The sequence below is a fragment of the Haliotis asinina genome, chromosome 4 (assembly GCF_037392515.1).
Source record: "Haliotis asinina isolate JCU_RB_2024 chromosome 4, JCU_Hal_asi_v2, whole genome shotgun sequence".
NCBI lineage: Eukaryota > Metazoa > Mollusca > Gastropoda > Lepetellida > Haliotidae > Haliotis > Haliotis asinina.
Window position 1 is genome coordinate 6,790,179 of NC_090283.1, and position 27,100 is coordinate 6,817,278.

Below are 27,100 nucleotides of genomic sequence, written 5' to 3' on the forward strand. Positions count from 1 at the left end.
TTTGGTTTTTCACGTTTTGTCAAGCACCATTACCAGACTGTGGAACCGTTGACGCAATGGTCCACGGGTGACCTACCCACAGGTCGACCAAATGTTCCAACGTAGGACGGGTTCACGTAGGTTGGTCCTTTTTGTGAGACTCGCCACGGTCACATGTAAAGGATTGCACAGCATTCAGTTCAATAAGGAACCATCAACACACCGCAGTATCCACCCGAGTGTAGTCAGTATCTTCGACCACTGCGTCCATAGTGTAAAGTGTAATGATGTTGGTGGCATGCTTCCATACCAGTAGCACAGAACTAGCATACATCCAAAGCAATGAACTCCTCAGGCTCACACTAACCGTCATGCTGCCTTCGAAAGTAGTTATCTAGTATTTTCACATAATAAGGTCCATGACATGAGCGTATGCATTTTGAAGTGACTTCAAAATGGCAGTTTACTGGTCGTCCTTTTCCTGAGATGGACTGATATATGTGATAACAGTTGTTTGGCCATGGTCATAGTTATCCGTCATTAAGGGGGTGTATGGCGGGTTATATCCTGATGCACAGCCGGAAGAAACATCACTGTGTGTGCAGCGTGCTTCCTGAAAGTTGTCTGCCAACGGTGGAATATCATCATTAAACACATCTTCAGGAGAACCACATACTTGTCCCACATCTGCATCTCTAATTTCCCAGTATCTGTTTGATGGAGACTGGTACTCGACTATGTATGTGTCTGCTTCTTGGTTCCTGTGTATAAGTTGAGAGGATATTTGTAATTATTTATTAATACATACTAAATAGTGATATGTTAGGAGGATTTTGACTATCGTGAAAGCTTTTGGGGACAGTTTGGGGTTACCGCCGGACAAGAATCCATACGGAAGGAGACTCCTGTGTTCAAGGGAATCCCCTTCATCTCAAACATTTAACAAGTCGGCCGGCCCCTTTTCTGGTTTTGTCTTTGGGTATTCGGTGCCACTGCTTTGTTATTTTAAGACAGCATATAAGTCTTGAGAGTAGAACCAGTGTCACCTTTTAAAGACTCACCTTCTCTTGCAGCAGCATTTTAGAATACAAAATGCACACAGGATGCCAGTAAAGAACATCGCTGATGACAATCCAATGACGACATACCTGATATGAATCTTCGGCTGATCATCTGCTGAATTACAAAGACAACGAAATAGGGTCAGCGTATACAACCAACATGTGCGAGTAGTTACAAAATTTGACTTTATAAAGAATTTGAACATAGAATACATGTCGTCTAATTCATTAGTGACAAACAGATCTGACGTCACTTTAGGATATCAAGGACACATCAACATCCTAAAGATACAATTTGACTTCAGTTCTTGCAATTGCATAAACACTGTCTTTAACCAAAAGTCCGTTTCCATCACTCATCATTCCCTATAAACTATGACTTACAATACGAAGTTTGGGTAAATTATGTTTCGAATGTTTGATCAAAATGTTTTACGATGTCTTACCTTTGCAAGATATATTTGTAAGGCATACATCTATGGAGCAGTCATGTGTACAGGTGGATTTGCATCTACCATCGGTATTATTACATCCTCTGATGCAAGTTCCGTGTGTCCGATCACACACACCGTCAAGACAGACCTTACAGGAGATGTTGCACAATGCGCCATAATATCCATTGATGCAACCGTTCACACAAGATCCGTTGTTCGGGTAACAAACCTCATGGATGCAGTTCTCAGTGCAGGAGCAGTCTATCCCAGCGTACCCTGGAGCGCAACCAGCTGCACACGATCCTGACTCAGTGCAAGACATATATGCGCACTTCCGGCTACATCGAGAGGAGCAGTTTCTACCATACCATCCGTCATTACAACCGTGGATACAGTCTCCTGTGTTGCTGTCACAGTCGGGGAAGCAATTGGTGGATGTGTTTTGATCACACTCCAAGACAGAAACTGCATCTTGGATGGGTCCAGCACGACAGTTTTCACTGCACATCTTATCACACCACTGGCCATAGAAGCCAGACTTACAGCCTTCATCACATCCAGACACACAGGGTCCTACACAGTTCTCACATGACATCTGACAGTTCAGACCCCTGTATGGATCATGACAATCGTTACACATTCCTGTAGATCTGTTACAGAACCTACATGTCTGAGAGCAGTTCTTACAGCCAAGACCATAGTATGAGTCGACACATCCAGAAACACAGGATGTAGAGCTGAGCCAGCAGTATCCGCCATCACATCGTCCTTCACACACCGCACACTGTGTCCCAGGGTTGTGGCATGGTATGTTGCAGCGTGTACCTCTGAATCCTGGAACACAGCCCCCAATGCAATACTCGATGCCCGTCTCTGTGAGTTCACACAAGTGATCCCGGCATCTTCTATTGCACTCTTTCCTGCATCTCTTGCCAAAGTATCCGCGTTCACACTGTGTTGTACAGTCTCCATTACTGTCACAGTCTGGGCAGTGCTGACCGTTACTGCATGGTGCAGCTGAAACTACAGAATCAGGACAATATTCAGCAGGATACAAAAGAGGGGCACAACAAACAGTCCCACGATCAATACAGGAATAAATACAGTCACCATCGCTTCTACATAAATGGAAATCCTATCGCTGGTTGTCCACAAACGTTATGTACACTCCTTTATATGTGACTTGGCACCGCACCTAAAGCTAAAAGCTTTGAATGGCCAGAACTATTTAAAAAGTGGTCAAGTGCAAAATGTGTCATATTTGGAATTTCTCTTTGAAGTACAGAGTCCAATCGTAGATCCCCAATATGACATTAGTTGTTATACGCGTTACGAATGAAATTCTTGGTTTAGACTGCATAACTTGTTTCATGATGGCATGTATTTTCAAATTTAAGGGTTTTTTTTTTGTTCTTTGCAGAATATTGTCCCGAATTCACGGTGACAAGAGATGTCGTAGGTGGATCCTCATACTATTCGTCACTGGACTGTCTGATCCAAAGAGTGCAGCGTTACACACAACAAACATGCAGAAGAAATCCTATTCGTAGCAACCCTTACTATAGCCAATCATCAGGCATCTGGCTCTGATGTTACACTTTGTGTTTTTAATATGGAAACATTTTTAAAGTGATGGCATTTCGAGAGAGAAAGTATAAATATTTCGAATCATTAGGTTAAAGTAGCTATAACCACGATAAGAATTTCCGGCGCTATAAGGAGCGATCTTAACTGGGTTTTCTTAGACTGGGTTCCATGGTCATGAAACGACAGAAACAAAAGTATGGAGTTTGTCTCTTTTGACACCCGATGTTGTATTTCTCATGTATGATGCACAGAACATGATTACACAAAGATAATTTACCGAACATACCTTCTATGATCAGTGCATTAAATCCCAAACACAGAATCGTCAGAGAAGCAATCAAGTCTCTGAAAATTGAGAAGAATATATGTTGACTTGAATCATCAGCATGAACGAGTCATGAAATTAAAAATGTGTGAATATTAAACGTACTTACAGATGATGAGAGAGCGACATTTCAAGTGTGGGTGTATGAAACTGACTGATGTCGCCCAATGTGGGACTGGGGCTCGCCCCAGAGGTTGTAGCGTTAGGCAACATGAGGCTTCCGGTAATGGGGGAAAACATAGATGAAACTGCCAATGAATAGTGTGTCCTGACATATTGTTACCATTATGTTAGTATGTTTTGGTTATACATATATGTTGGACGCCTTTCATACCTTTTTGATATTGAAATTCATGTTATCCTCGTAGTTTTGCAGGTTATCATCACAGTATTTCAGAACTTTGCTGGTACAAACCTGTACTATCTGTAGTACAATGAATAAATTGGACTGCGTTGGAATGAATGAATGAATGAATGAATGAATGAATGACTTTGCGTGCTGGTGTGTTTTCGAATCCTGGATAGGAGGCAACATAACAAAAGCATTAGAATCTATACTTTACTAACAAAGTGCAGTCTCAAATATAGCATATGTTAGGAAACAGAAATTTCATAGAATATTACAATCAACATAACTGCATTACATTGAATTTCCATTTATACCCCTAGTTTGTGTTTTGGAATCACGCCTATAAAGACACGATTCAAGGTATTGCTTGACACTTGTATAGCAATGCTCACATGAATAACTTAGGCAACACACATTAGGAAACTTAGACGTCCTGTTTTTTTAAAACAGCCAAGCAACTATCAAACGAATTACCTTGAAAGAATTAGCTCGATTGACTGTACACCAACAGTTCTTGAACAGTCTTAAGAAAGGAAGCATAGTCATGTGACAGTTTCGTTCCGTTTATTGTGATTTAGGCTGTGATAAGGGAAATTTGAATAAAAACTCTACTGTGTGCACATACTGTAAATCGAATATCTTGGAAGATGAATACCATATTCGGTTAATTTGTGATTTTTATAGAAACATTAGAAACAAATATATACTCAATTATTTTACGAATCAACCGTCAAAACATAAAGTTATCCAACTATCCAACTTCTGGCCGGAAATGTTTTTTATTGCTATTTTGAAAATCATGCTATTGTGAAAAGAAATCCACTCTGCTGTTGAACTTAGAGCTGTTCCACCATAAACACCATTCCTTTACTATGATATTAGTGACATTAAACAGAGAGAGAGAGAGAGAGAGTGAGAGAGAGGAGGGAGAGAGAGAGAGGAGGGAGAGAGAGAGAGGAGGGAGAGAGAGAGAGAGAGAGAGAGAAGGGAGAGAGAGAGAGGAGGGAGAGAGAGAGAGAGAGAGAGAGAGAGGAGGGAGAGAGAGGGAGATGTAAATGGTAAATGCTAAGAGCAAATGTTTTATGTCAACGTGTCGTAATTATTGATGTTCTACGGACCGACTAACGTTCTACGGACTAACTCAATGTGGCATGTTAAACACCTACGTCAATATAAAACCCCGAGTCATACATTCCATAGCTGAACTCAGTTTCCTGTACATTATATGATCTATATCATTACAAATTAATTGAAAAAAAATCACTTTTTACTAAACTATCTTGAATGCCCTGAGAAAGAAGTACATTCCTCCAAAAAGACAGCTCAATCAACAACATCTACAATCATTTGGATGGAAATACATGGAGCACTTCATCCAGATCGGTAGTGTAATATTTGTGCGCCATAGCTTGTTGTGTTCTTCAACAAAACCTCACATAGCTTGGGAGATCAGGCATTTGAATGCTAGATGTGCAGAAGGAAATACTGCAAGTTAGTCATCCTTCGTTCAGTGGTGTAAACTCCAGTGGTATAACGATTCAGAAATAACTGCTGAGTTTCAGATGTCTTAATCACGATGGACCGAGTGTTACAACTCGTTCATTTCTTCATGTATATTCTTTATGCCTCTTCAACTATGAATGTAATGTATACATTCCCTTTGTAAGTTTCTTTTTACAACCGGGAGGTGATGTCACTCGGCAAGTCCCACTTTCAAGCCCGTGGTAAAGGTGGTGAAGATGTGCGCCACTATTCTTATACATGTAAACAAGTCACCCGGCATTCTAAATTTAGTTTCCGTGAACAAGGCATCCGAATGATATTCTTAGCATGAATTAGTTTCCAAAGCATTCAGTTACAGGAAATGCGGCGTCAATTTTGTATGTGTCCCATATCCGGAGGAAACATTTCGATGATCAGGGTTGAAACTAATTTGTAATTCATGTGTAACTTTCTGTGTAGACACTGAGTAAAGTAGTCCTGGATACAGTCGCGTGTATTTCACAGAAGAATAGCTTATAAAAGTACATTCATATGGCCCTGATAGTACATTCATATGACCCTGATAGTACGTTCATATGGCCCTGATAGTACATTCATATGGCCCTGATAGTACATTCATATGACCCTGATAGTACGTTCATATGGCCTGATAGTACATTCATATGGCCCTGATAGTACATTCATATGGCCCTGATAGTACATTCATATGGCCCTGATAGTACATTCATATGACCCCGATAGTACGTTCATGTGGCCCTGATAGGCCCTCATAGTACATTCATGTGACCCTGATAGTACATTCATATGACCCTGATAGTACGTTCATATGGCCCTGATAGGCCCTGATAGTACATTCATATGGCCTGATAGTACATTCATATGACCCTGATAGTACATTCATATGGCCCTGATAGTACATTCATATGGCCCTGATAGTACATTCATATGGCCCTGATAGTACATTCATATGGCCCTGATAGTACATTCATATGACCCCGATAGTACGTTCATGTGGCCCTGATAGGCCCTCATAGTACATTCATGTGACCCTGATAGGCCCTGATAGGCCCTAATAGTACATTCATATGGCCCTGATAGTACATTCATATGACCCTGATAGTACGTTCATATGGCCCTGATAGTACATTCATATGGCCCTGATAGTACATTCATATGGCCCTGATAGTACATTCATATGGCCCTGATAGTACATTCATATGACCCCGATAGTACGTTCATGTGGCCCTGATAGGCCCTCATAGTACATTCATGTGACCCTGATAGTACATTCATATGACCCTGATAGTACGTTCATATGGCCCTGATAGGCCCTGATAGTACATTCATATGGCCTGATAGTACATTCATATGACCCTGATAGTACATTCATATGGCCCTGATAGTACATTCATATGGCCCTGATAGTACATTCATATGGCCCTGATAGTACGTTCATGTGGCCCTGATAGGCCCTCATAGTACATTCATATGACCCTGATAGGCCCTGATAGGCCCTAATAGTACATTCATATGGCCCTGATAGTACATTCATATGACCCTGATAGTACGTTCATATGGCCCTGATAGTACATTCATATGGCCCTGATAGTACATTCATATGGCCCTGATAGTACATTCATATGGCCCTGATAGTACATTCATATGACCCCGATAGTACGTTCATGTGGCCCTGATAGGCCCTCATAGTACATTCATGTGACCCTGATAGTACATTCATATGACCCTGATAGTACGTTCATATGGCCCTGATAGGCCCTGATAGTACATTCATATGGCCTGATAGTACATTCATGTGACCCTGATAGTACATTCATATGGCCCTGATAGTACATTCATATGGCCCTGATAGTACATTCATATGACCCCGATAGTACGTTCATGTGGCCCTGATAGGCCCTCATAGTACATTCATGTGACCCTGATAGTACATTCATATGACCCTGATAGTACGTTCATATGGCCCTGATAGGCCCTGATAGTACATTCATATGGCCTGATAGTACATTCATATGGCCCTGATAGTACATTCATATCGCCCTGATAGTACGTTCATATGACCCTCATAGTACATTCATACGACCCTGGTAGGCCCTGATAGGCGCCTGATAGTACATTCATATGACCCTGATAGGCCCTGATAGGCCCTAATAGTACATTCATATGACCCTGATAGTACATTCATATGACCCTGATAGTACGTTCATATGGCCCTGATAGTACATTCATTTGACCCTGATAGGCCCTGATAGGCCCTGATAGTACATTCATATGGCCCTGATAGTACATTCATATGACCCTGATAGTACGTTCATATGGCCCTGATAGTACATTCATATGACCCTGATAGGCCCTGATAGGCCCTGATAGTACATTCATATGACCCTGATAGGCCCTGACAGGCCCTGATAGTACATTCATATGGCCCTGATAGTACATTCATATGACCCTGATAGTACGTTCATATGGCCCTGATAGTACATTCATATGACCCTGATAGGCCCTGATAGGCCCTGATAGTACATTCATATGGCCCTGATAGGCCCTGATAGTACATTCATATGACCCTGATAGTACATTCATTTGGCCCTGATAGTACATTCATATGGCCCTGATAGTACATTGATATGACCCTGATAGTACATTCATATGACCCTGATAGTACGTTCATATTGCCTTGTGGTAATGGCTGAATAATCAAGTTTAGCCATCTGTGGGTATATATTGACCGTAATGGCGATCGTAATATTCATCTTGATGTAGAAAAAACGTCGCGAACACTAGGTAGTAGTTGTAATAGTAGTAGTAGTAGTAGTAGTTGGTGTTGTTGTTGTAGTGAGTGAGTGAGTTTAGTTGTGTGCCGTACTCAGATAATAAGCTATGGCGACAGCCTGTAAATATTTGTGTCTGGACGAGACAGTCATCAACAGCATGAGCATAAAGTCTGTGCAGTTGGGAAGCGATGATGTGTCACGGTACAAGAGACAGGACGCTGAACGTGCAGTGACAGCCTGGTAGCTGCACGTGACACAGTGTTCTCCGCGAACGGTACAGGGGACGTAACTCCAAAAGATACAAGAAACAGGGTGGTGAATGTCCACTGATACTGAATGAAAGTAATGTTGAAATGTTTTCACTACTTTCATCAGCCTACATAAGTGTACTCACATGACTTATCACTTATGACTTATGAATAAAGCTCGAAAAGTAATCGATTGATATATGGTCGTGAGGGGTTAATGAGCATGACGTCAGTCCTCGGTTGGTCAAGACCATGATCTCTCATTAGTTCTGGATAAAATGTAGTTATACATCACCACATTTCAACAAACCGTCTACCAGTGGAAGGTGGTCTTTAAATGTGTTAGAGTACTACATGTAATATTACATGACAAATGCCGAGACGGTTTGACCCGAACATATTCATTTTGCCATTTGATATATGACAGACGTGTAGAAGTGTTCCTCTATATGTACTAGCAGTACATGCACCGTGATAAACATCCCTGTGACAGCAGTGTTCCTCTATATGTACTAGCAGTACATGCACCGTGATAAACATCCCTGTGACAGCAGTGTTCGTCTATATGTACTAGCAGTGCATGCACCGTGATAAACATCCCTGTGACAGAAGTGTTCCTCTATATGTACTAGCAGTACATGCACCGTGATAAACATCCCTGTGACAGCAGTGTTCGTCTATATGTACTAGCAGTACATGCACCGTGATAAACATCCCTGTGACAGAAGTGTTCCTCTATATGTACTAGCAGTACATGCACCGTGATAAACATCCCTGTGACAGAAGTGTTCCTCTATATGTACTAGCAGTACATGCACCGTGATAAACATCCCTGTGACAGCAGTGTTCGTCTATATGTACTAGCAGTACATGCACCGTGATAAACATCCCTGTGACAGAAGTGTTCCTCTATATGTACTAGCAGTACATGCACCGTGATAAACATCCCTGTGACAGCAGTGTTCGTCTATATGTACTAGCAGTACATGCACCGTGATAAACATCCCTGTGACAGCAGTGTTATCATAGTGGGTTCATTGGAGTCTTCACTGTTAATGTTGTTAGCTATATTAAGTCGACCGACCTTGTACTTGTAACTTGATCTGTCGGAGTTACCTCCCTTGCACCGTCAGACAGGAACTCTAAGTGCACATTCACCTGAGTGTTTCGTGTAACTTGACCTGTTGGAGTTATTCCTCTTGCACTGTTCTTGAAGTGTAAAACTTCATACAAGTGAACTCAGAACCTAACTGTCTATATTGATATATAAATGTATGTGAGCATTTGTCTTTGTGCCTCTATGCTTTATGTCCGTCTCTATTGGCTCTTTGTTCATGCAGGAACGTAAATGTCCCCCGTCTATATATGTATGGTTGTTAAATATGTGGCACACACGAAAATGCAATAGTATGAAACGGCCACACAGTATAACAGACAGACAACCGTTTGATAACAGTATTCCTGCTTGAGCAAAACTCCTGTCTCTTAACGGGTCCAATCTTTATCTGCTATTGCTTTCAAGAAAGTACATTTACCTCAGGCACTCTTATAGTTTATTAGTATACTTGCATTGATTTGATATTTTTAAAATCAGTTCATCCGAAAGGTGTTTTAATGATATGTTACATAGCATTCCAGGGGATATTTAAGTTTTAAGTGCTCCTGTATGTGAATTTTAGGTGAACAGATCTGTTGTCATTTTAGGGACACATAACAACGTACATTTGTAAAATATCCCTGTGTTATATATATACATTCTTCGTAATCTACCCGTGAAGGTCTAGGGGTAGAATAGACCTTCAGCAACCCACGCTTGCCATAAAAGGCGACTATGCTTGTAGTAAGAGGTGACTAACGGGATCGGGTGGTCAGACTTGCTGACTTAGTTGACACATGTCATTGGTTCCCAATTGCGCAGATCGATGCTCATGTTGTTGATCACTGGACTGTCTGGTCCAGACTCGATTATTTACAGACCACCGCCATACAGCTGGAATATTGCTGAGTGCGGCGTAAAACTAAACGCACTCACTCATAATCATTTTTTTATATTCAACGTAAGGATGAAATATGCAAGATGGCGTACAATCGCAACCAGTACAAATACGTGTCTTAATAAATAAGTCTTATTATCCTATCTCTCTATTTTATTAAGATTCGTGCCTTCAAATATAGTGGCACCGTGGGCGAGCCGTCTGAGGCGCCAAGCTACTAGTAATCAAGCCAGCCTGGAGGTGCCAGGATCGAGCCCACCTGTGACCGGATGTGTAATCCCTGGAGTCAGCTTTGTGTGCGTACTCTTTCACTGTGCCACAGCCCCTAATTTACAGTATACGACCTTGTGCACTTAAAAGAACCCACGAATCCGTTGGTATGTGGTTGAACTTGGACAAAGTACTTTGAATATGTGTCCCAGTCCACCCATCTGTGATTGGGTACCTCGTAAGGATGGGAAGGCCACGTTTTACTGAGCTGTATGATCCGCAGGGAGTTGAGATTGTAAATACGATGTGGACACCCAATGATCAAGGGAAAACAAAGCGCATTTGAGCAGTTGAACTGCTCCATATAATTGTTAGTATTTATGCGTATGTATGCAGATAGAGACATGCTATGGCTCCATGTGATGACTTTACTGCTTCCCAGATTATGTTTAATATGTTTAAATTAGATCAAGCAGCATTACATTTAACATGGCCGCACAGTGTAAATTCATTTTCGATGAGTTCATGCTAAACTCCAAAGGACTGTCCCGTGATAAAAATTAGTCAAGGTAGACGAAGGAAATATTTTAGGCGTCTGAATTTATGATACCATGTGGCAAGCAGGGGGCTTCGTTTTGACACAGTGATTAACCCGCACTGATACAGCGCTCATAGCCGAAAATATTCAAGGCTGTTTATGAGAGACGACCCTCAATGTTTGGACACTAGCTCTCATCAATATATCGAGCCGTGCGCAATGGCTACCGAGTCAGGTGTTCCCTCCTGTGTAGTGTTAGTTCCAACACCGCAGTTGTCCCAACCTGTTTCAAACCATGTGTATCCGGGGTGGAACTGGTCTTCAGCAAGCCATACTTGTCATAGGCAACTATTGTGATCGGGTTGTCACGCTCGCTGGCATAGTAGACACATTGTCATTGTATCTCATTTGCATAGATCGATGTTGATGATATTGATCTCTGGGTTTTCTGGTCTAAACTAAATGTTTTACAAGCACTGCCATACAGCTGGAATATTTCTGCTTCATACTTTTATTGTCGTCTAAGGTTCTCTCGTCACGATATGGTTGAAATATTGCCAGTGTGGCGATAAATGTTTACTCCCTCACACACCTTTGTTCTCCAGATTACTCAGATTATATCTATGGTTATTTCATAGCATGGCTCTTCGTATATTGGCTAGTGAACGATATCTGCTTTAGTCTTTTTCTAGCAAACGATAACGATTCCCGCTTTGCAACAGGTGGATTCATCTTTGAGAGTTGTCAAGGGACACAACTGTATGAGATATACCTTTGTGAGTCAGACAAGGCAGCTGCTTCACACGGCCTCCTTCACATGTAGTTTTGAAATAACTATCGATATTCGTTTTCCCGAGGAACAGTATGAACTGGGCAGATTGACACACAACTAATTTTAGTTGACAGAACAGGCCAGTCGTCAGTGCAGTTATTTCACATTGTTGGTGTTACTATCACTCCCCTGTGTTTGGAAATGGTGTCTTTTGTGCTACAGTGGTGCAGATTAAATCCTGTAAGCAAGAGAGCACAAGTAATGTACCGCCTCACATTCACACGAGGGCATGTCATAATATAATATCCGTTATTCAGCTGGCAGGTGTTTTACAAGATTCCAACCCAGTGTATTCTGGGCGTAAAAAGAGTAGCTAACGCCTGAATGTATGACAGGCTTAAGGAATACACAAAGACATGAGCTGTTATACAAAAGATAATTGTGTAAGCATACCGAATACTTAGGCGCTGTCTGTCTGTCTTGTTAAAAAGACGTGAAAGGTATGCGTTAAATTCTGTACACCTTATCATGTCTCATTCCTTAAACTATTTTGTCCGCCAGCAACAGTGACAACACAGTGGTGTTATACAGCAGCAGGACATTGTTTTGAATATGATGTGAATATTAGCAACATTAACCAAGGTCCAAAGTTTTATCTAAACGTTCCTGTTATTTCTGCGAAATTTTCATTTCAGGGTCTTTCACATGAAATTCTACGACAGCTCAAGCGTTATTTTGTGATTACATTTAAATCTGTGCTTGAGTGGGCGACTTGATTGAGGAAACAGAAAATGAACATCAGATGAACTGTGGTGCATTTATGGATAAAATAGTAAAACGCATAAGAGTTTATGTATGATGGGCAGTCGTAAATTAGATTCGAATGTACATGGAAATAAGGTGTGAAGACAGCCACAGATCTTACTCCATACTAATTGGAAATAATACGTCGCAGAACAATCTGAATCAACACGTCTCCTTATATAAAATCTGTCAATGGTTAGAGTGTAGAGGAACGTGTACTGTCTCTAACGGTGTTATCTGTGGATAAGGGCCACAGATCAGGTCTGTGAATCACACTTAGAATGCGTTAGTGAGTGAGTTTAGTTTTACGCCACTTTATCGCTTTATTTAGCAATATTCCAGCAATATCACGATGGGGGACACCAGAAAATGGGCTTCAGACATTGTATCCAAGTGGGGAATCCAACCCGGGTCTTCGGCGTGACGAGCGAACACTTTAACCACTACGCTACTCCAACGCCCATCACACTTTGAAGTGATACATATAAGGAATAGCGTGTTTCATAGGTACCGCCTACTCTATTATGAGGAACACCACGTTTCGATGTATATTCTTTCTCCTCTGTCATTTTCACCCGATAAGGAGTAAGGATATAATCCGAAACTATGTATACCTCATATTGTAGTAGAGAAGTTGTCATCCATAAACTCTCTTTTTCTCACCCTTGGAATAGCCAAGGAGGTGAAGTGAAATTTGGCAGATCGATACACGTACATGACATACAGACATACACGCACGTGTGTACCAGACCGGTCTGGTCAGAACCACTGTCAGTTTTATGATTTATATAGCACCAGCCAACAAAGAAACCGTTTCATAAGCAGAACCCGCGCAGAAATGAATAAGAAGCTGGAGCAGTCCGTGTTACAGTCCCTTGATACCGAATGCTCTAGAGGGTAACAGCAAGCACCATGTTTTAACGCCGTTTGGTATAAAATATTGAGATCGGGCTGTTTGCCTGTATCTCACAAGATATCTAAAACTGTACAATATCAAAATATGATCAACAAGTCTGACTGCAGTTCAAGAGTGTCTTTAATGAAAAAGGCAAGAACTGATAAGGTCAATATATATTGATAATCAATGGGTTATTAATATCGTCTCTAACAGATTTCAGAAATGATAGCATCGTTGTAGATTACTTTTATGTCTGTATGTTTTGCTATTATATACATAGAAGTACCTGAATAATATCGAGAGTAACATAATAGTAAGTTACATATACAATATAGGGTCTAATATTTCATATCATGACTTACAATAGAATATGGTATAACTTTATTAAGCGTACACGTTACATAAACATTATCAGTGAATGTTTTAATCATACGTATTCAAGTATGAACACAATAAGAGTTATAAATTTAATCAGTTCAAAATAATTCAAGTACAAATAGTAAGTCAAACATCAACTTAGTGACATTTCATAAATGAAACGTAAGTCAAGTAATACATACAAACAATACAGAATGCAAGGTCTTACATGAACAATATCAAAATATGACCAACAAGTCTGACTGCAGTTCAAGAGTGAAGATGAGGGGACGATACCATGTATTTATGTGCAAGGAACATGCAGTTAAACCTGTTGGGGTAAGACCCGCGGCAATGTTTCACAATAACTCTTTTGATTAAAGCTAAATGAAACAATGCAACAGTGTGGCATATTTACGCCGTAGGCTTGTGTAACGTCACAGAGACTGGCAAAGGTAATTCAGAAAACTTTAAACAATGGAGTGAGCAGTGCTCACGAGCTTAGCCGGAAGATAATGGGATACTGACCAGGAAGTGATGGCCGGAGGCTATACTGATGGTCATACAGCGGTAGTTGTTTTGACAAGCCGAGAGGGAAGCGATAGGGTTTAATTTATGGTTATTGAAAGGAGCTTATCTGAGGTGTGTTTACCTTTGCCAGATGAATTTTCTAAAGTAACATTTAATATACAGTAAATGAAATGTATTAGTGGTCTTTATTTCAAACAATATAGAATGTAAAAACTGTGCAAAACATAGTCCACATTCTTACTCTATAACAATATGCATAAGTACTCAATTAAATACGATTCCAAACTCATGTACAAGGTATTGTTCCAACCAACCTAATATGTACCAATAAGATACAAACAGACAAGTATCTAAATGTAGCAAGTGGCCCAATGCAAAACAAATATTCCTATTAACATCATGCATAAGATCCAAAAGTACAACTAATCAATTATGTAGAAACATATGGAATTTAATTGTGAAACAAAAATGAAACAGTGGGTAGGCTAAAATATAATACATTGATTGTTGGTGCTGAAAGTTCGTTATATATCAACACATCTAAAATCTAACATCTGGCTATGTCTAGTTCACAATCCTACAACGATGTCATCTCGACTCAGCATTGGTGCATTACTGCAGGCGGCGATAAACAAGTGCTAATAACAACAGAATCCATACACTATAAACGCTGTGTAACAAAGAAAGCAACTGGTAAGGTGTTAACTACAACCACAATAACAATAGCAAACAAATACGAAGAGGTACAATACCGCATACTGTTGTTGTGATTGCTTGAGAAGACTGGAAAGGTTCCGACACGTATATGCAGGTGTTTTTGTGGCACGTATCATTGATAGTGGAAATGAAATATCACAAATGGTCATATTTACAGGTAGACATAATTCAAGTTGAATTGTCAGTGAAAAGAGTACAAACAAACATGTCAATGGACAGGTTCGAACTACAAAGTTACCAAACGTGTTCCAACATGACCAGTATTCTTGTGTGTCGACTCAGCGTCGGAGGTGAGGTGAAATGAGGTTTAATGACGTACTGAAGGATACTTCGCCCATATGACGACGTGCACGCGCGTGTGTGTGACTGCGTACACTAACCTAAACTTAAGCTGGTTTTATAGTGATAGCTCATTGAGAGTGAGTGAGTGAGTGAGGTTAGTGAGTGAGTGAGTTAATATTTAACGTCACAACGTCGGCAATATTTCAGTCATAGCGTGACGAAAACAATTGATATGAGAAACATGAAAACGTTTTGAAACATGAAACCTGTCACGATGGACAGTAAAAATACTAGGGTAGCACAGATATGGATGTAAAACTAACATGGAAAAGTAAAGCATTATAGTAATTAAAGCAGACAATACAATATAAAACACGGGTTATAAATCGCCAGCAACCGAAGGTAGATCACCATACCAGAGACCATGGGGACTTACGGTACTTTTGGGTAGCTCACTGGCATACAATGTAACAGTTATGCATGCACACAAGGACTCCGAGCCGACCAGTCCTAGTTGTACCCATTAATGCTGCCCACCAGTCAAAGATAAAAAAATTACCATATTTGAAACCGAGACCTTTCGCCTTCCGTGCTGACACTCTAACCACTGCACCACTATCTCAGTGTCGGAGAAAAGTCAATGTTTTGGTACAACCCACGAGCACGGTTATGAAGTGAATGAGTGAGTAAAGAATTTAGGTCACATCGGCAATATTTAAAAAATATTGTGACTGCACGGGCATGACACTGACACAGAAACATGGAATGCTGAAACGCAAACACATACATGTGCATTGGCTGACACTATACTCGATCATTTTCGTCCAAGCTATATAGGTCGCCATACGTGACCGACCATATCATTGCTCGGACAGAAGGATCACCGCCATAACCTTTGCTCTAACGTTTACTATGGGACAAAGGAACTAAGACTAGACTCTTGGCTTTGTCCATTACATTACAGATGCGGTAGTGAAATCTGTGTAAATAGAGCGTGGTACTGCGTCCTCACCAATAAAATCGCATGGAATTAGTTCCAGTTACTTTGGCCCTGATACTTACATGCATTCGTTCATATCCTACACAAAGCCACACTCTTCATAAAAAAACCCCGTCAGTGTTGGTAATGAGGCTTTCTCAGTCACTGACCTCATGGTGACAGGAACAGGTCATCCAATTCCATGTGTGTGCGTTTAGCAATCATGGAGGCTGTTTCGCCACGACGGTTCTGTGCGTTGATGTCAAGTGTATTCTGTGACAGAACAAATCGCACAATTGTCTCACTTCCTCTTTCACAGACAATGTGAAGAATGTTGTTTCCGCGGTCGTCCACTTGTGATAGATCAGCACCTTGACTCACAAGTAACCGAATCACTTCTTCTTGTTTCTTCCACGCTGCCCACAACAGCGGTGTTCTTCCACGGTGTCCACGACTGTTGATGTCCACTAATTTCTGTGACAGGATACACTTCACATACTTGTATGCCCTTCCATGCAAGCCATGTGTAGGATGTTGTTCCTCACGTTATCAAGTAGTGCTGAATCAGCTCCCTTTTCTACAAGCACGTCAAACAAGCCCCTGTGTCCACCACGTGCAGCTATCATCAGGGGTGTAGCCCCTTCCTGCCCCCTACAGTTGATGTTAAAATCTCTCTGTGACAGGATATACTCCACCATCTCTACATGTCCTCCACGACACGCCAGATGGAGCAGATGGTTACATCCTTATCTGTGTGAGATATGTCACTTCCATTCCTGACAAGTATGTCAAGCACTTGTTTATGTCCTTGCTCTACTGCCGCCATCACTGCTGTCCTTCCATATATGTCTCTACTGTTGATGTCTATCTCGGGTTGAGCGAGTATTGTCTGCACGATTCCTGTGTGTCCTCCATGACAGGCATAATGAAGGACGCTGTCCATGTCATTATCCATTAACATATAGTCAGCCCCGTGATTCAGCAGATACCTAAATATGGCTTCTTTCCCATGCCATGCTGCCCACATCAAGGACGTTCTCCCGTCGTGTCTCTTTCTGTTGATAAGGTTAGGTTCGTTTGAGATCACATACTCTACAATGTTAACACTGCCACCGATACAGGCCATGCTAAGAATGTGGTCACCATCACGATCCGTCTGTGTCATATCAGCTCCTTGCTTGTGAAGATATTCAAAGACGTCTTTGTGCCCTCTCAGTGCAGCCAACATCAGTGGTGTGAGTCCATACCAACCTCGGGTGTTGACATCTATTTTATCATCATCTATGAGCTGTTTCACGGTATCGAGGTCCCCATCACTGCTGGCCTTATGGAGCGGGGTGTCCTTAACTGGCCCTTGATAAAACCCTGTGGTGAAATTTGGATATTGTTCATTCTTTATATGAATAGCTGATAACATGATGTCAGGTGATATATAATTATATTACGAAGGAAATATGTAATATGTACATGTTCCTTCAAACAATACTTCAGGTATATTGTCAGCTTCATGTGCCGGCAAAAAAGCCCATGCACAGGCAGCGCTATGTTTATATTAGAACGTGATGAACAACAAAGACCATTGTTGACTTCACGATCACGAGACGTAATTACACAAAGATTTCTTTATTCAATAAGAAACGCACTGATAACACTTTAACAAATAACCATCAGATGTGTTTGCTGTTTGGGTTTTGTTTTCTCAAATCCAAGATTTCTGTCAGGTATCATGAGTCTTCAGTGCTCGCTGCGAAGAATAGTACATCATACAGTTACTTGTGACTTTAGATGAGCATTGCTATCAGAGAAAAACGTGTCTATGGATGTAACGTCACTCTGCTGATGATAAAATATATATATATATATTAAGGTTGGGGTCGAACTGGGGGACAGTGGGTGTCTGTCATCTGAATCTGGGATGAGGTCCATCAAGGGGATGGGATGTCACGAGTGAAATTCATACACGTGACACACGTATTTTCTGTTTATTGCTATTTATCATCATTAACATATTAATTTCTAGATATTATTCAGGTCTTGTATATTTCTGTAAGGGCCTTATCACGCCAATACTTTGCAAACAGGAATGCCATATAAAAAAGGAATGTTTGGTAAATTCGAATTCTCGAACACTGACTTGGTACACATCAATAGTCGTCTCTAACAAACTGTTTTAAAAATGGTAACACAAGGGTGTTCAAAACAACATTAAACTTGCCGCTTTGAATTCATACTCCATGAATCATACTCGCTTTAAGGTCCGTAATAAAACTCACGCTATTGACAACAGGGGAACTGAAGATATTTAAAATACAAAACTGACAACTAAATATGCACTCTTTATTCTTAGATACATATAGGTATGGAGGAGTTTGTCTTTTTTTAAATCATACGTTAAATGTTTTGTGTTAGGGAATAGAGGTCAAATCCACGTCAGGTTGGGGTGTCGTAGAAGGCGGTCGTGGAATCCCTGCTGCCTGCTACAGTGACTGCATTATTGCTACAAATCATCCGTTTCTAAAATGTTACAGCTTGTTTCCATATACCATCTGCTGAGTGAAATCCGTCACTACATTAGTGATTCTAAGTTCACGAAGAAAAATGCTAATCGCAAATTGTCAAAGAAAAAGTTACTACAATTGTTAAATGTTGGTAAATGTACTGCACACCAGGTTATCTCTCTTCAGATATCTAACAACAAAATCAGGACGAGAACATGGACTATGGATACTCGCTTTAGAAGACCTCATGACTTCACTGCCATTGCGAGAATTATAAGACTAGGTGCAACTCCAATAGAGTCAAAGGAGTGTGTATGTGGAACAGTTGCTCGCGATATTATGAAATATGTTTTATGCCATGTCGGTATAACCTAGTAGACAGGAATTCTTTATTGAAAGAATCTGCTAACGTAGACCTTTTCTTGCCAAAATGTGGACGAAAGAAGATGATGTATTCCAGTCATTCCTACTTGGAGGTATACCTGACCACTGCACAGACGTGTCAGGTTGTAACATCGGGTCAGAACTGATGGTGATCATTAGTTCCTCAGTCCGCAATTGGGAGAACATACTCCGACTATGGTCAGAAATAACTACTGTCCTTTCACATCTGACTACTGTCTTACACAATTACAAACAGTTAGATCATTTCATATACTTTTGCTTATCATATAAATGTAATCTTTATTTTATGAAGGAACTAAAGAATATCTATCTACCTATCAATGATCAGTTTGTATGTGAGTTCTGCTCTTACCTCTCAACAGTGGTTCACTCACTCCACCTGAAGACAACATGATATGATATAATATAATATAATATAATATAATATAATATAATATAATATAATATAATATAATATAATATAATATAATATAATACAATATAACATGTGACTGTGAATGGTTTGTTCGTCACAGGTGCATAATGCATGTAAAAATGCTAATATAATACTGTACACTTTTCAAAGTGAAGACAGAACTTGATTACTGAATACGAATTACGAAAAGAATGCAAATGGCAGACTTTCTGCCAGGTCGATACTTAGGCTAAAAAAAAAGAATTACACATAAGGGCGCATTCTGATGGTTCAATATGAATTGACGATTGAAGCAACAAATCACTGATTTATATCGTACACTCACCTGTTGCTGAGCCTGATCTGTTGGTACCTGAAAACAAAGAGTACAAGACTGAGTTTGTAAATCTGGAACAAGTGCTACTGAACGAAAGCGCGATTTTACACTCAGTGGATACTGATTCTGGGGATAACCAAGTCCCATTCTCCTCGCCGCTCTTGTCTTACATGTCTTTTGAACTGGGCTGATATTTCTGGTAGCGGTCTGAAGTCCACGATTTAGCATTACTTCCACCAAGAAATTATGCTGAGTCAACAAACAAACGATCTGTTTAACCAACCATAATTAAAACTCCACTTCAGTGAAGAGTAATTTTTAGACTGATTCGTTTCGATTTCAAATCTGCAGAGAAACGGTTTTCACATTAACCTGGTTTAAGTACAAAGTAATACGACCAAACAGTGTGTAGAGTGGCAGCATTCAATCTATAATAACAGGGATAATAACATATGTCAGCGATAATAACGTGCACAGATTATCTTCAGTGAACCTTGGTCTTGATGCAATAAGAGATCAAAGAAACATGTGGTCGTCTTGAAACCTTTCAGGTTGTTATGTATCATGTCATATTAATCTAGGCTGTTCTAGAAGATTCCAGATTAGAAAGGACAACAAAAAAGTAACTACAGCGTTAATGCAATTGCTATGGCAGGAATCAAATTATTCTATATAGTGGTTGAAACTGTGATAATGATATTCATGTATTTGTCCGTTGAAGACTCTGTGTATTTACATCAACTTGACCGATGTCTCTTATGGTGGACAGTTTTCCGTGACATGATAAGTGTGTTCACTAAGGAAATATTTATATCTTCATAATCAATCCCGCCACCATACAAAACGAGCATGCACGCACACATACATGCATACACACTCTCTGAAAAAAAGGGAATGCAAAAGTAGTGTGCCAATTGAATACTCTGTGATTATATAAATAATCAACAGTTCATAATAAATTGTTCAAGACCGAGGAACATCATGGCACAGATGAAACATCGAGTGTTATGTTAAAGGTCCACTGTGTCAGCCTTGAGTGGCTTCTAAAAACAGTCCACAACGGTCTGGCATCGTCGACCCCATGAACTAATCAAATTTTGAATTGTGGCCTGGGAATATTCATTTTCTGACCATTCAGTGCTTTCTTTGTAAGCTGTCGCTGTTCTGTGTCTGTTACTTTATATAGGAATTTCCCATGAATGTTCAATGGGATTTACATCTAATGGTCTCAGAGGCAATGGCTGAACTTAGATGCTGTGGTTTAGATTCTACAAAAGGTCGCTATCAGTTTTGCAAGTTGATGTGTTGGACAACGACGTTTGCTTGATGCATAATTTGACGGACGCGTTGGAGAAATATTCATCCGTTACATGGTTGTTGGTTTATTGTTTAAAGCCACATGCAGCAAATATTCCAAATATGTGACGGTGGTCTATGTATAGTCGGGTCTGAACCAGACAGTTACCCGATCAACAATCTAAGCATCGATCTACACAACTGGGATACGATGACATGTCAGCCAGCCTGGCCATCCGATACCCTGTTACATTACTGTGGGCGTGTACCAAGTTGTTTTACCGGTATGGGAGATAACGTCACACATCCATCATTACTCCCCTGCAACCAAACCTTCCACTACAGTGTCGTTCTCCACGATGTCTATAAACACGGGGTGTGCGGTCTGCACTAAGAAGCTGAAACACTTGAGTCGTTACTAAATCGAACACGTATCCATCGGTGTTATTGTCATATTCTTGAAATCTGTAGTCACAGCCGACGATGGTCATCCGTTAGACTGTTTCGGGAGAAGACTGTAACAAAGAAAGCCGACCCTGATCATGAGCAGTTAATACTGTGAAGGCGGTCAGGCGAGTCAGCAGGTGGTGAAGATCAGGAGGCAATTAACAACTTGCTTTCGTGTGCTGATTGTCACCATTCATCAACTGTGATGGACAGGATGACACTAGCTGACATGTAACCCGGATGTTGGGAAATAGGTATAAAAGCACCTCAAACGAGGGAGAGAACAGAACTGAATTCCTCTGCAGTGAGAACTGACCTTCTCGGCAGTCAGACCAGTACAAGGCCCCGATGTACTGGAGACTCGTTGTGTAGACCGTTTTATGGAATCCGAGAAGGGACATTGTCGCGTTGTCCCATTGTCACATTGTCGCCCTCTCAAAAACAAGCAAAATGAGGCAAAAATTAACCAAAGCGCGACAATGTGACAACGCGACATTTCGCCCATTTGTCGCATTTCGCGATGTCGCGTGTCGCGTTTCGAATAACATTTTCACTGTTCCTCCAAAGTGCGACACGCGACACAGCGACACTTTTCAAGGTCAAAATATGTCGCGTTGTCCCATTGTCGCCCTACCTAAGGTGTGTGAAGAAAACTAAACATTTACTAAAACGCGACACGCGACAATGCGACATATTGAAATGGTTTTTAAACTGAAGGAGTGCTCGAAGCGGCAGTTGGGCTGCTTTTCTTGAACTTAATGCAAATCTTCATTGTTGGTTTGAAAATTATTTTTTTATATGAATGTATTTAGCCAAAGAAGTTTGTTTTAGCAGCAGGATAATTATTTACGCAACTTTTCATTGTAATCACGGCACACGGTTGCCGTGCCATTCAAGGCGGGGCAAATTGCTGTGCAGACTAATGTCTCTTAGTCACACCAGATAGCTATTATACAGTCCTATCCGACGCTGATGAATTTGTTCGAGATCTGCCTCTGTTCAGCCAGCAGTGGATGGATACCAAGTAGAATGAGACACATCATTTAACCATCCGACAACTCAAAGACAACTTTGGTCGGCTCTGAACGTGATAATGGGAAAACTTCATACAAATGCACTGTTATGATTGTGATATACTATTCCAAGAAATAAACGCACAGACGAGAAATCTGTTGCGAAAATTTTCAAACATGTCCATAAATAGACTTTAGTGCATGAAATTTTACATGAGTAATAAGTGCATGAGCTTAGAAGAAGGTAATGTCTATAAAACAAAGAATATACTTCTAGATAGCGAAGACGTTGAGCACGATGATGACGACGTAGCACCACCCTGACGTCGGGTTTTCTGGCTCTCAAACGAATCACTTTCAACCTGTCCCGTACAGTTTGACCTGACATCCTCTAAAGCCCAGGTGCCCTGGTTGTTGTGCTCTCACCCGTGGGCCGGTGATTTCTTATATCTGTTTGGCTGCAACGATCTGCAAGTCATTATATCTTGCTCAGACTAACATTCAGACGCCTGGCAACAGAAAATTGGTAATCTCCAGCTTGCACTCTTTCAGTGGCGATGTTCCGTGTCGAGTCAAGACGTGACGTAGTGATTTGACCTTGAAACGCCTTCAAAACGAATGCCAATTTCGGAAAGTAATCTGAATGTTTATTGCCAGTCAGTAGATTGTGTAAAATCATGTTATCAACACCTTTGTTACATATTCTGACGATTGTGGGAACACAAGAGGCAATTAATAGAGTTTTAAAAATACAAATCGCCTATGCGTTTCTTTTGGAGGGATGGTTTATTATGAACGATGAAATCGCTTAGTAGCGTTGCGTACCCTTGAAGTGCCAGAAACCACCTCTCCCTCCCTCCCTCCCTCCCTCCCTCCTACTCTTCGAGGTTCCCCTCCATTCCACACCACACCCCCTTCCTCCCCTTCACTCCTCCGGCGCTCCGTTCTGCTCCACTCCACCCTCGCCAACTCCTATCCGCTTCGCTCGACGGCACTCATCAGCTTCGCTCCACTCTCTCAAGGTTTAGGAAGCTTCGGAAATTAGCAAGGCATTTCAATACAATAATGTGTTGTCATGTCTGTTTTTAGTTCTATTTGAATCCTGTCTTATTAACTCTGCACATGAGATGATTCACAATATAATTCATACTTTTCTCATATGGATACTATATCCAGCGATACTATGTACTCGTATCGTTTCAAACATGCATCTACTCAATCATAATATTCTCCAGCAAAATGGACAGTTTGAATACGCCATTCCATTAACCACGCACTCTTAACCCACACACTACACGGCAACATGGACGTTCATTTATCATTGTTCTGAGTTCGATTCACGGGTATCTCAGCCCTTAAAAATGATATAAGAATAATCATGCTTGTGATAGTTTTTGGATTCCGCCGTAACTATTAAAATGACGCGTTGTTAAAATATTGACCAATGTATGTATTGTAGCTTATTTACTAAATCGCGACACGCGACAATGCGACAACGCGACATTTTGACATCAAAATGTTTTTAGTTACGGTGGAATGTGAAAAAAGCCCTATCACGAGCATGATTATTTTTCGATATTTTAAAAGGGTTCAGATACCCAGGGATCGAAATCAGAACAATAATATATGAACGTACCAGAGTGGTTAAGTGTCGTTGCTTAAATGGTTGTATTCAGACAGACCATTTCGCTGAAAGTTATTATGATATAGCAGCCGTAGGTTTGAAACGATACAAGTACATGTGTACCGCTGGATATAGTATCCGTATGCGAAAATTATGAGGTATATTGTGATTCAGGCCATGTGCAGGATTAATAATATAGGATTCAAATAGAAAGGAAAACGGGCATCAAAATACATTATTGTAATGAAACACCTTACTATTTACCAAAAAACCTTGGGTGAGTTGAGTGGAGCGGTGGAAGAGTGAGAGGTGTCGGATGGTTAAATGACATCTCATTCTACTTGGTATCCATCCACTGCTGGCTGAACAGAGGCAGATCTCAGACAATTCATCGGCGTCGGACAGGACTGTACCATGAAACTGTCAGGAGCCACATTATGGAACAAAGTATCCCATTCGAGCATATCACCTGATGTTTCTGCCGATGTGGCTTGAAGTTTAACAATATTTTAGTTTTTCACAATCTGTCATCACAACCTGTCATCGAAATGTCCAAAGTGATTAATGTGTATGGTGCTGGGATTCGAACTTATGCTAATAGTCATCTGGTGTGACTAAGAGACTAACTCTGCACAGCAAATTGCCCCGCCTTGAATGACAGGGGTACAGTGCGCCGTGATTACAATGAATAGTTGCGCTAATAATTCGTTTTGCTGCTAGAACACATTTGACTGGCTAAATACATTTGCAATATGTAAAACAATAAAGCAACAAAGAGAGATTTGCATTAACTTCAAGAAGAGAAGGCCCATTGCCATTTCATTTTAAAAACCATTGGAGGTAACGAAAGACCAGTTAAGCCTGAAATAGAGTATAACATTTTTTGCGCATGCGTAGATTAATTGACTTTCTACACATGCGCACCGGTAACAGAAAAGGGCGACAACGCGACAATGCGACATACATTTTGTCGCGTGTCGCGTGTCGCGTGTCGCGTTTTAGTCAGTTTGTTAAATGCATGCTATGGTCAATATTGTAATAAAGCACGACCCCGAATCAGCAAAAGATCAAGGTTACTTCATCCCTCCACAACCCAACTACCGCCCCAGCCAAAGTATCATGGTCTACCCCCAACCCAACAACTTTGCTCTTCTCTACCCAAAAGAAAGATTACCCTCCCAACATCAAACTGATCCCATATAATCAATTTCAGCCATGACCTTGACTCACTCATAACCCAAGAATCAACCGTCAAACCAATCAACCCTCCATCAACAAATAACCAACCCATGCATTCCACCACTTCAGCTCAACAAACCCCAATCCCCACTGCCCCCACCAGTCAACCCACAACCACTTCTAAAGCCACAAAACGACACCACACATCACCCACAGACAGACAATACAAAAACAAAAAACAGACAAACAAACAAAACAAAACAAAGCGCACACCACACCACTTCCTCAACCCAACAAAACACATACATACTCCTAGCATTCGCCACAAACAGCAACACCCCCATTAACCACACTTACTCCATCAATAAATTTGCACTCTGCCTCAAGAAACATAACACCCAATACAAGCACACAAAAAATTGTGGCCGAGTCTTCAAAATTACTTTCCCAGACAAACAAGCACCAAATAACACACTCCCCCAAACACTCATAGACGGAAAACAAATCAGTTGGCAAATTCCTGGATGGCTATCACAAATTCAGGGTCTTATCCTCATTGACCGCAGGGAAACAGACAGATACACAAAATTGCATTGACACAGCAAATACAATCCCTACACAACCTAAAATGGCCCACTTCAGGACAATCAAATACAATACAATACCAACACCCAAACAACATTTCTCACATTCAACACAACCACTGTACCCACACACACAACCTTCGGCGCACTCACCTACAAAGTACACCCACTACGCAAAAACCCACAGTAAGGTAAATATTGCCTCTCATACACACAAAAAACACATGCAAATCACCCAATCTTATGCCCAAAATGTGTGTCGGACATTCACACCATCGAGGAATGTACATGGGATAAATACTGCATCCACTGTCAAACACAGGACACACAGCCACACAAAACATTTGCCATATCGAACAAAAACACATTCTCAACATCAACAAACACATTAAACACACCGACCTCCCAAAACCCGCAAACCGCCATTTATCATAGCAATCAACACCTCTTGCATCCTTCTCGTCACTCCCCTTCCAAAACCCCACCAAAAAAACCACCTCAAAACCCCTCAAAATCATCACGCCCACAACCATCCAAATCAAAGCCCCCACCCCCTCACCTCCAACCCCCTGCAATACACACACACAACCCCGTACCAAACCACCCACCCAAAAAATCCTTCCTCCCACACCCAGTTCCCTCTGCCACCACACAAACCTTCCCGCGCGAAATCACCACCCCTTCCAAACCTCAACCACCACCACCCTCCCGCATCCACCTCCAACAATCCCACCTCACCCACATTACAACTTAACAACAACCGCCCCCTCTCCCCCACCACCACCCACCCCTCCACACACACACACACCTAAAAAAACAACCCTCAACCACCCAAAAATCCACACTTACCCTCACACCACAATAACTCAAACATAACCTAAAAAAGCTACTTGAAATTATTATCGCAGCAACACTTATGGACAAACTCACATCCCCCAAAACTCTACACTTTCGCACACAAAG

General features: G+C 41.0%; 2 protein-coding genes across 2 annotated transcripts; both read right to left on the minus strand.

The window, feature by feature from the left end:
• Nucleotides 1-261: 261 nt before the first annotated feature.
• On the minus strand, nucleotides 262-16,535 carry LOC137282244 (multiple epidermal growth factor-like domains protein 10). The gene is made up of 5 exons (XM_067813979.1): nucleotides 16,531-16,535; nucleotides 3,348-3,406; nucleotides 1,487-2,497; nucleotides 1,041-1,155; nucleotides 262-740 (listed from the first exon to the last, which is right to left on the minus strand). Exons 1-5 carry the CDS (start codon nucleotides 16,533-16,535, stop codon nucleotides 443-445), a joined length of 1,488 nt encoding a protein of 495 aa, XP_067670080.1. The 3' UTR covers nucleotides 262-442.
• LOC137282246 (ankyrin repeat domain-containing protein 50-like) lies at nucleotides 16,532-22,138 on the minus strand. The gene is made up of 5 exons (XM_067813980.1): nucleotides 22,054-22,138; nucleotides 20,004-20,030; nucleotides 19,616-19,642; nucleotides 17,103-17,725; nucleotides 16,532-16,834 (listed from the first exon to the last, which is right to left on the minus strand). The coding sequence occupies exons 1-5, from the start codon at nucleotides 22,136-22,138 to the stop codon at nucleotides 16,532-16,534; spliced, it is 1,065 nt and encodes a 354-aa protein (XP_067670081.1).
• Between the last annotated feature and the right edge of the window lie 4,962 nt (nucleotides 22,139-27,100).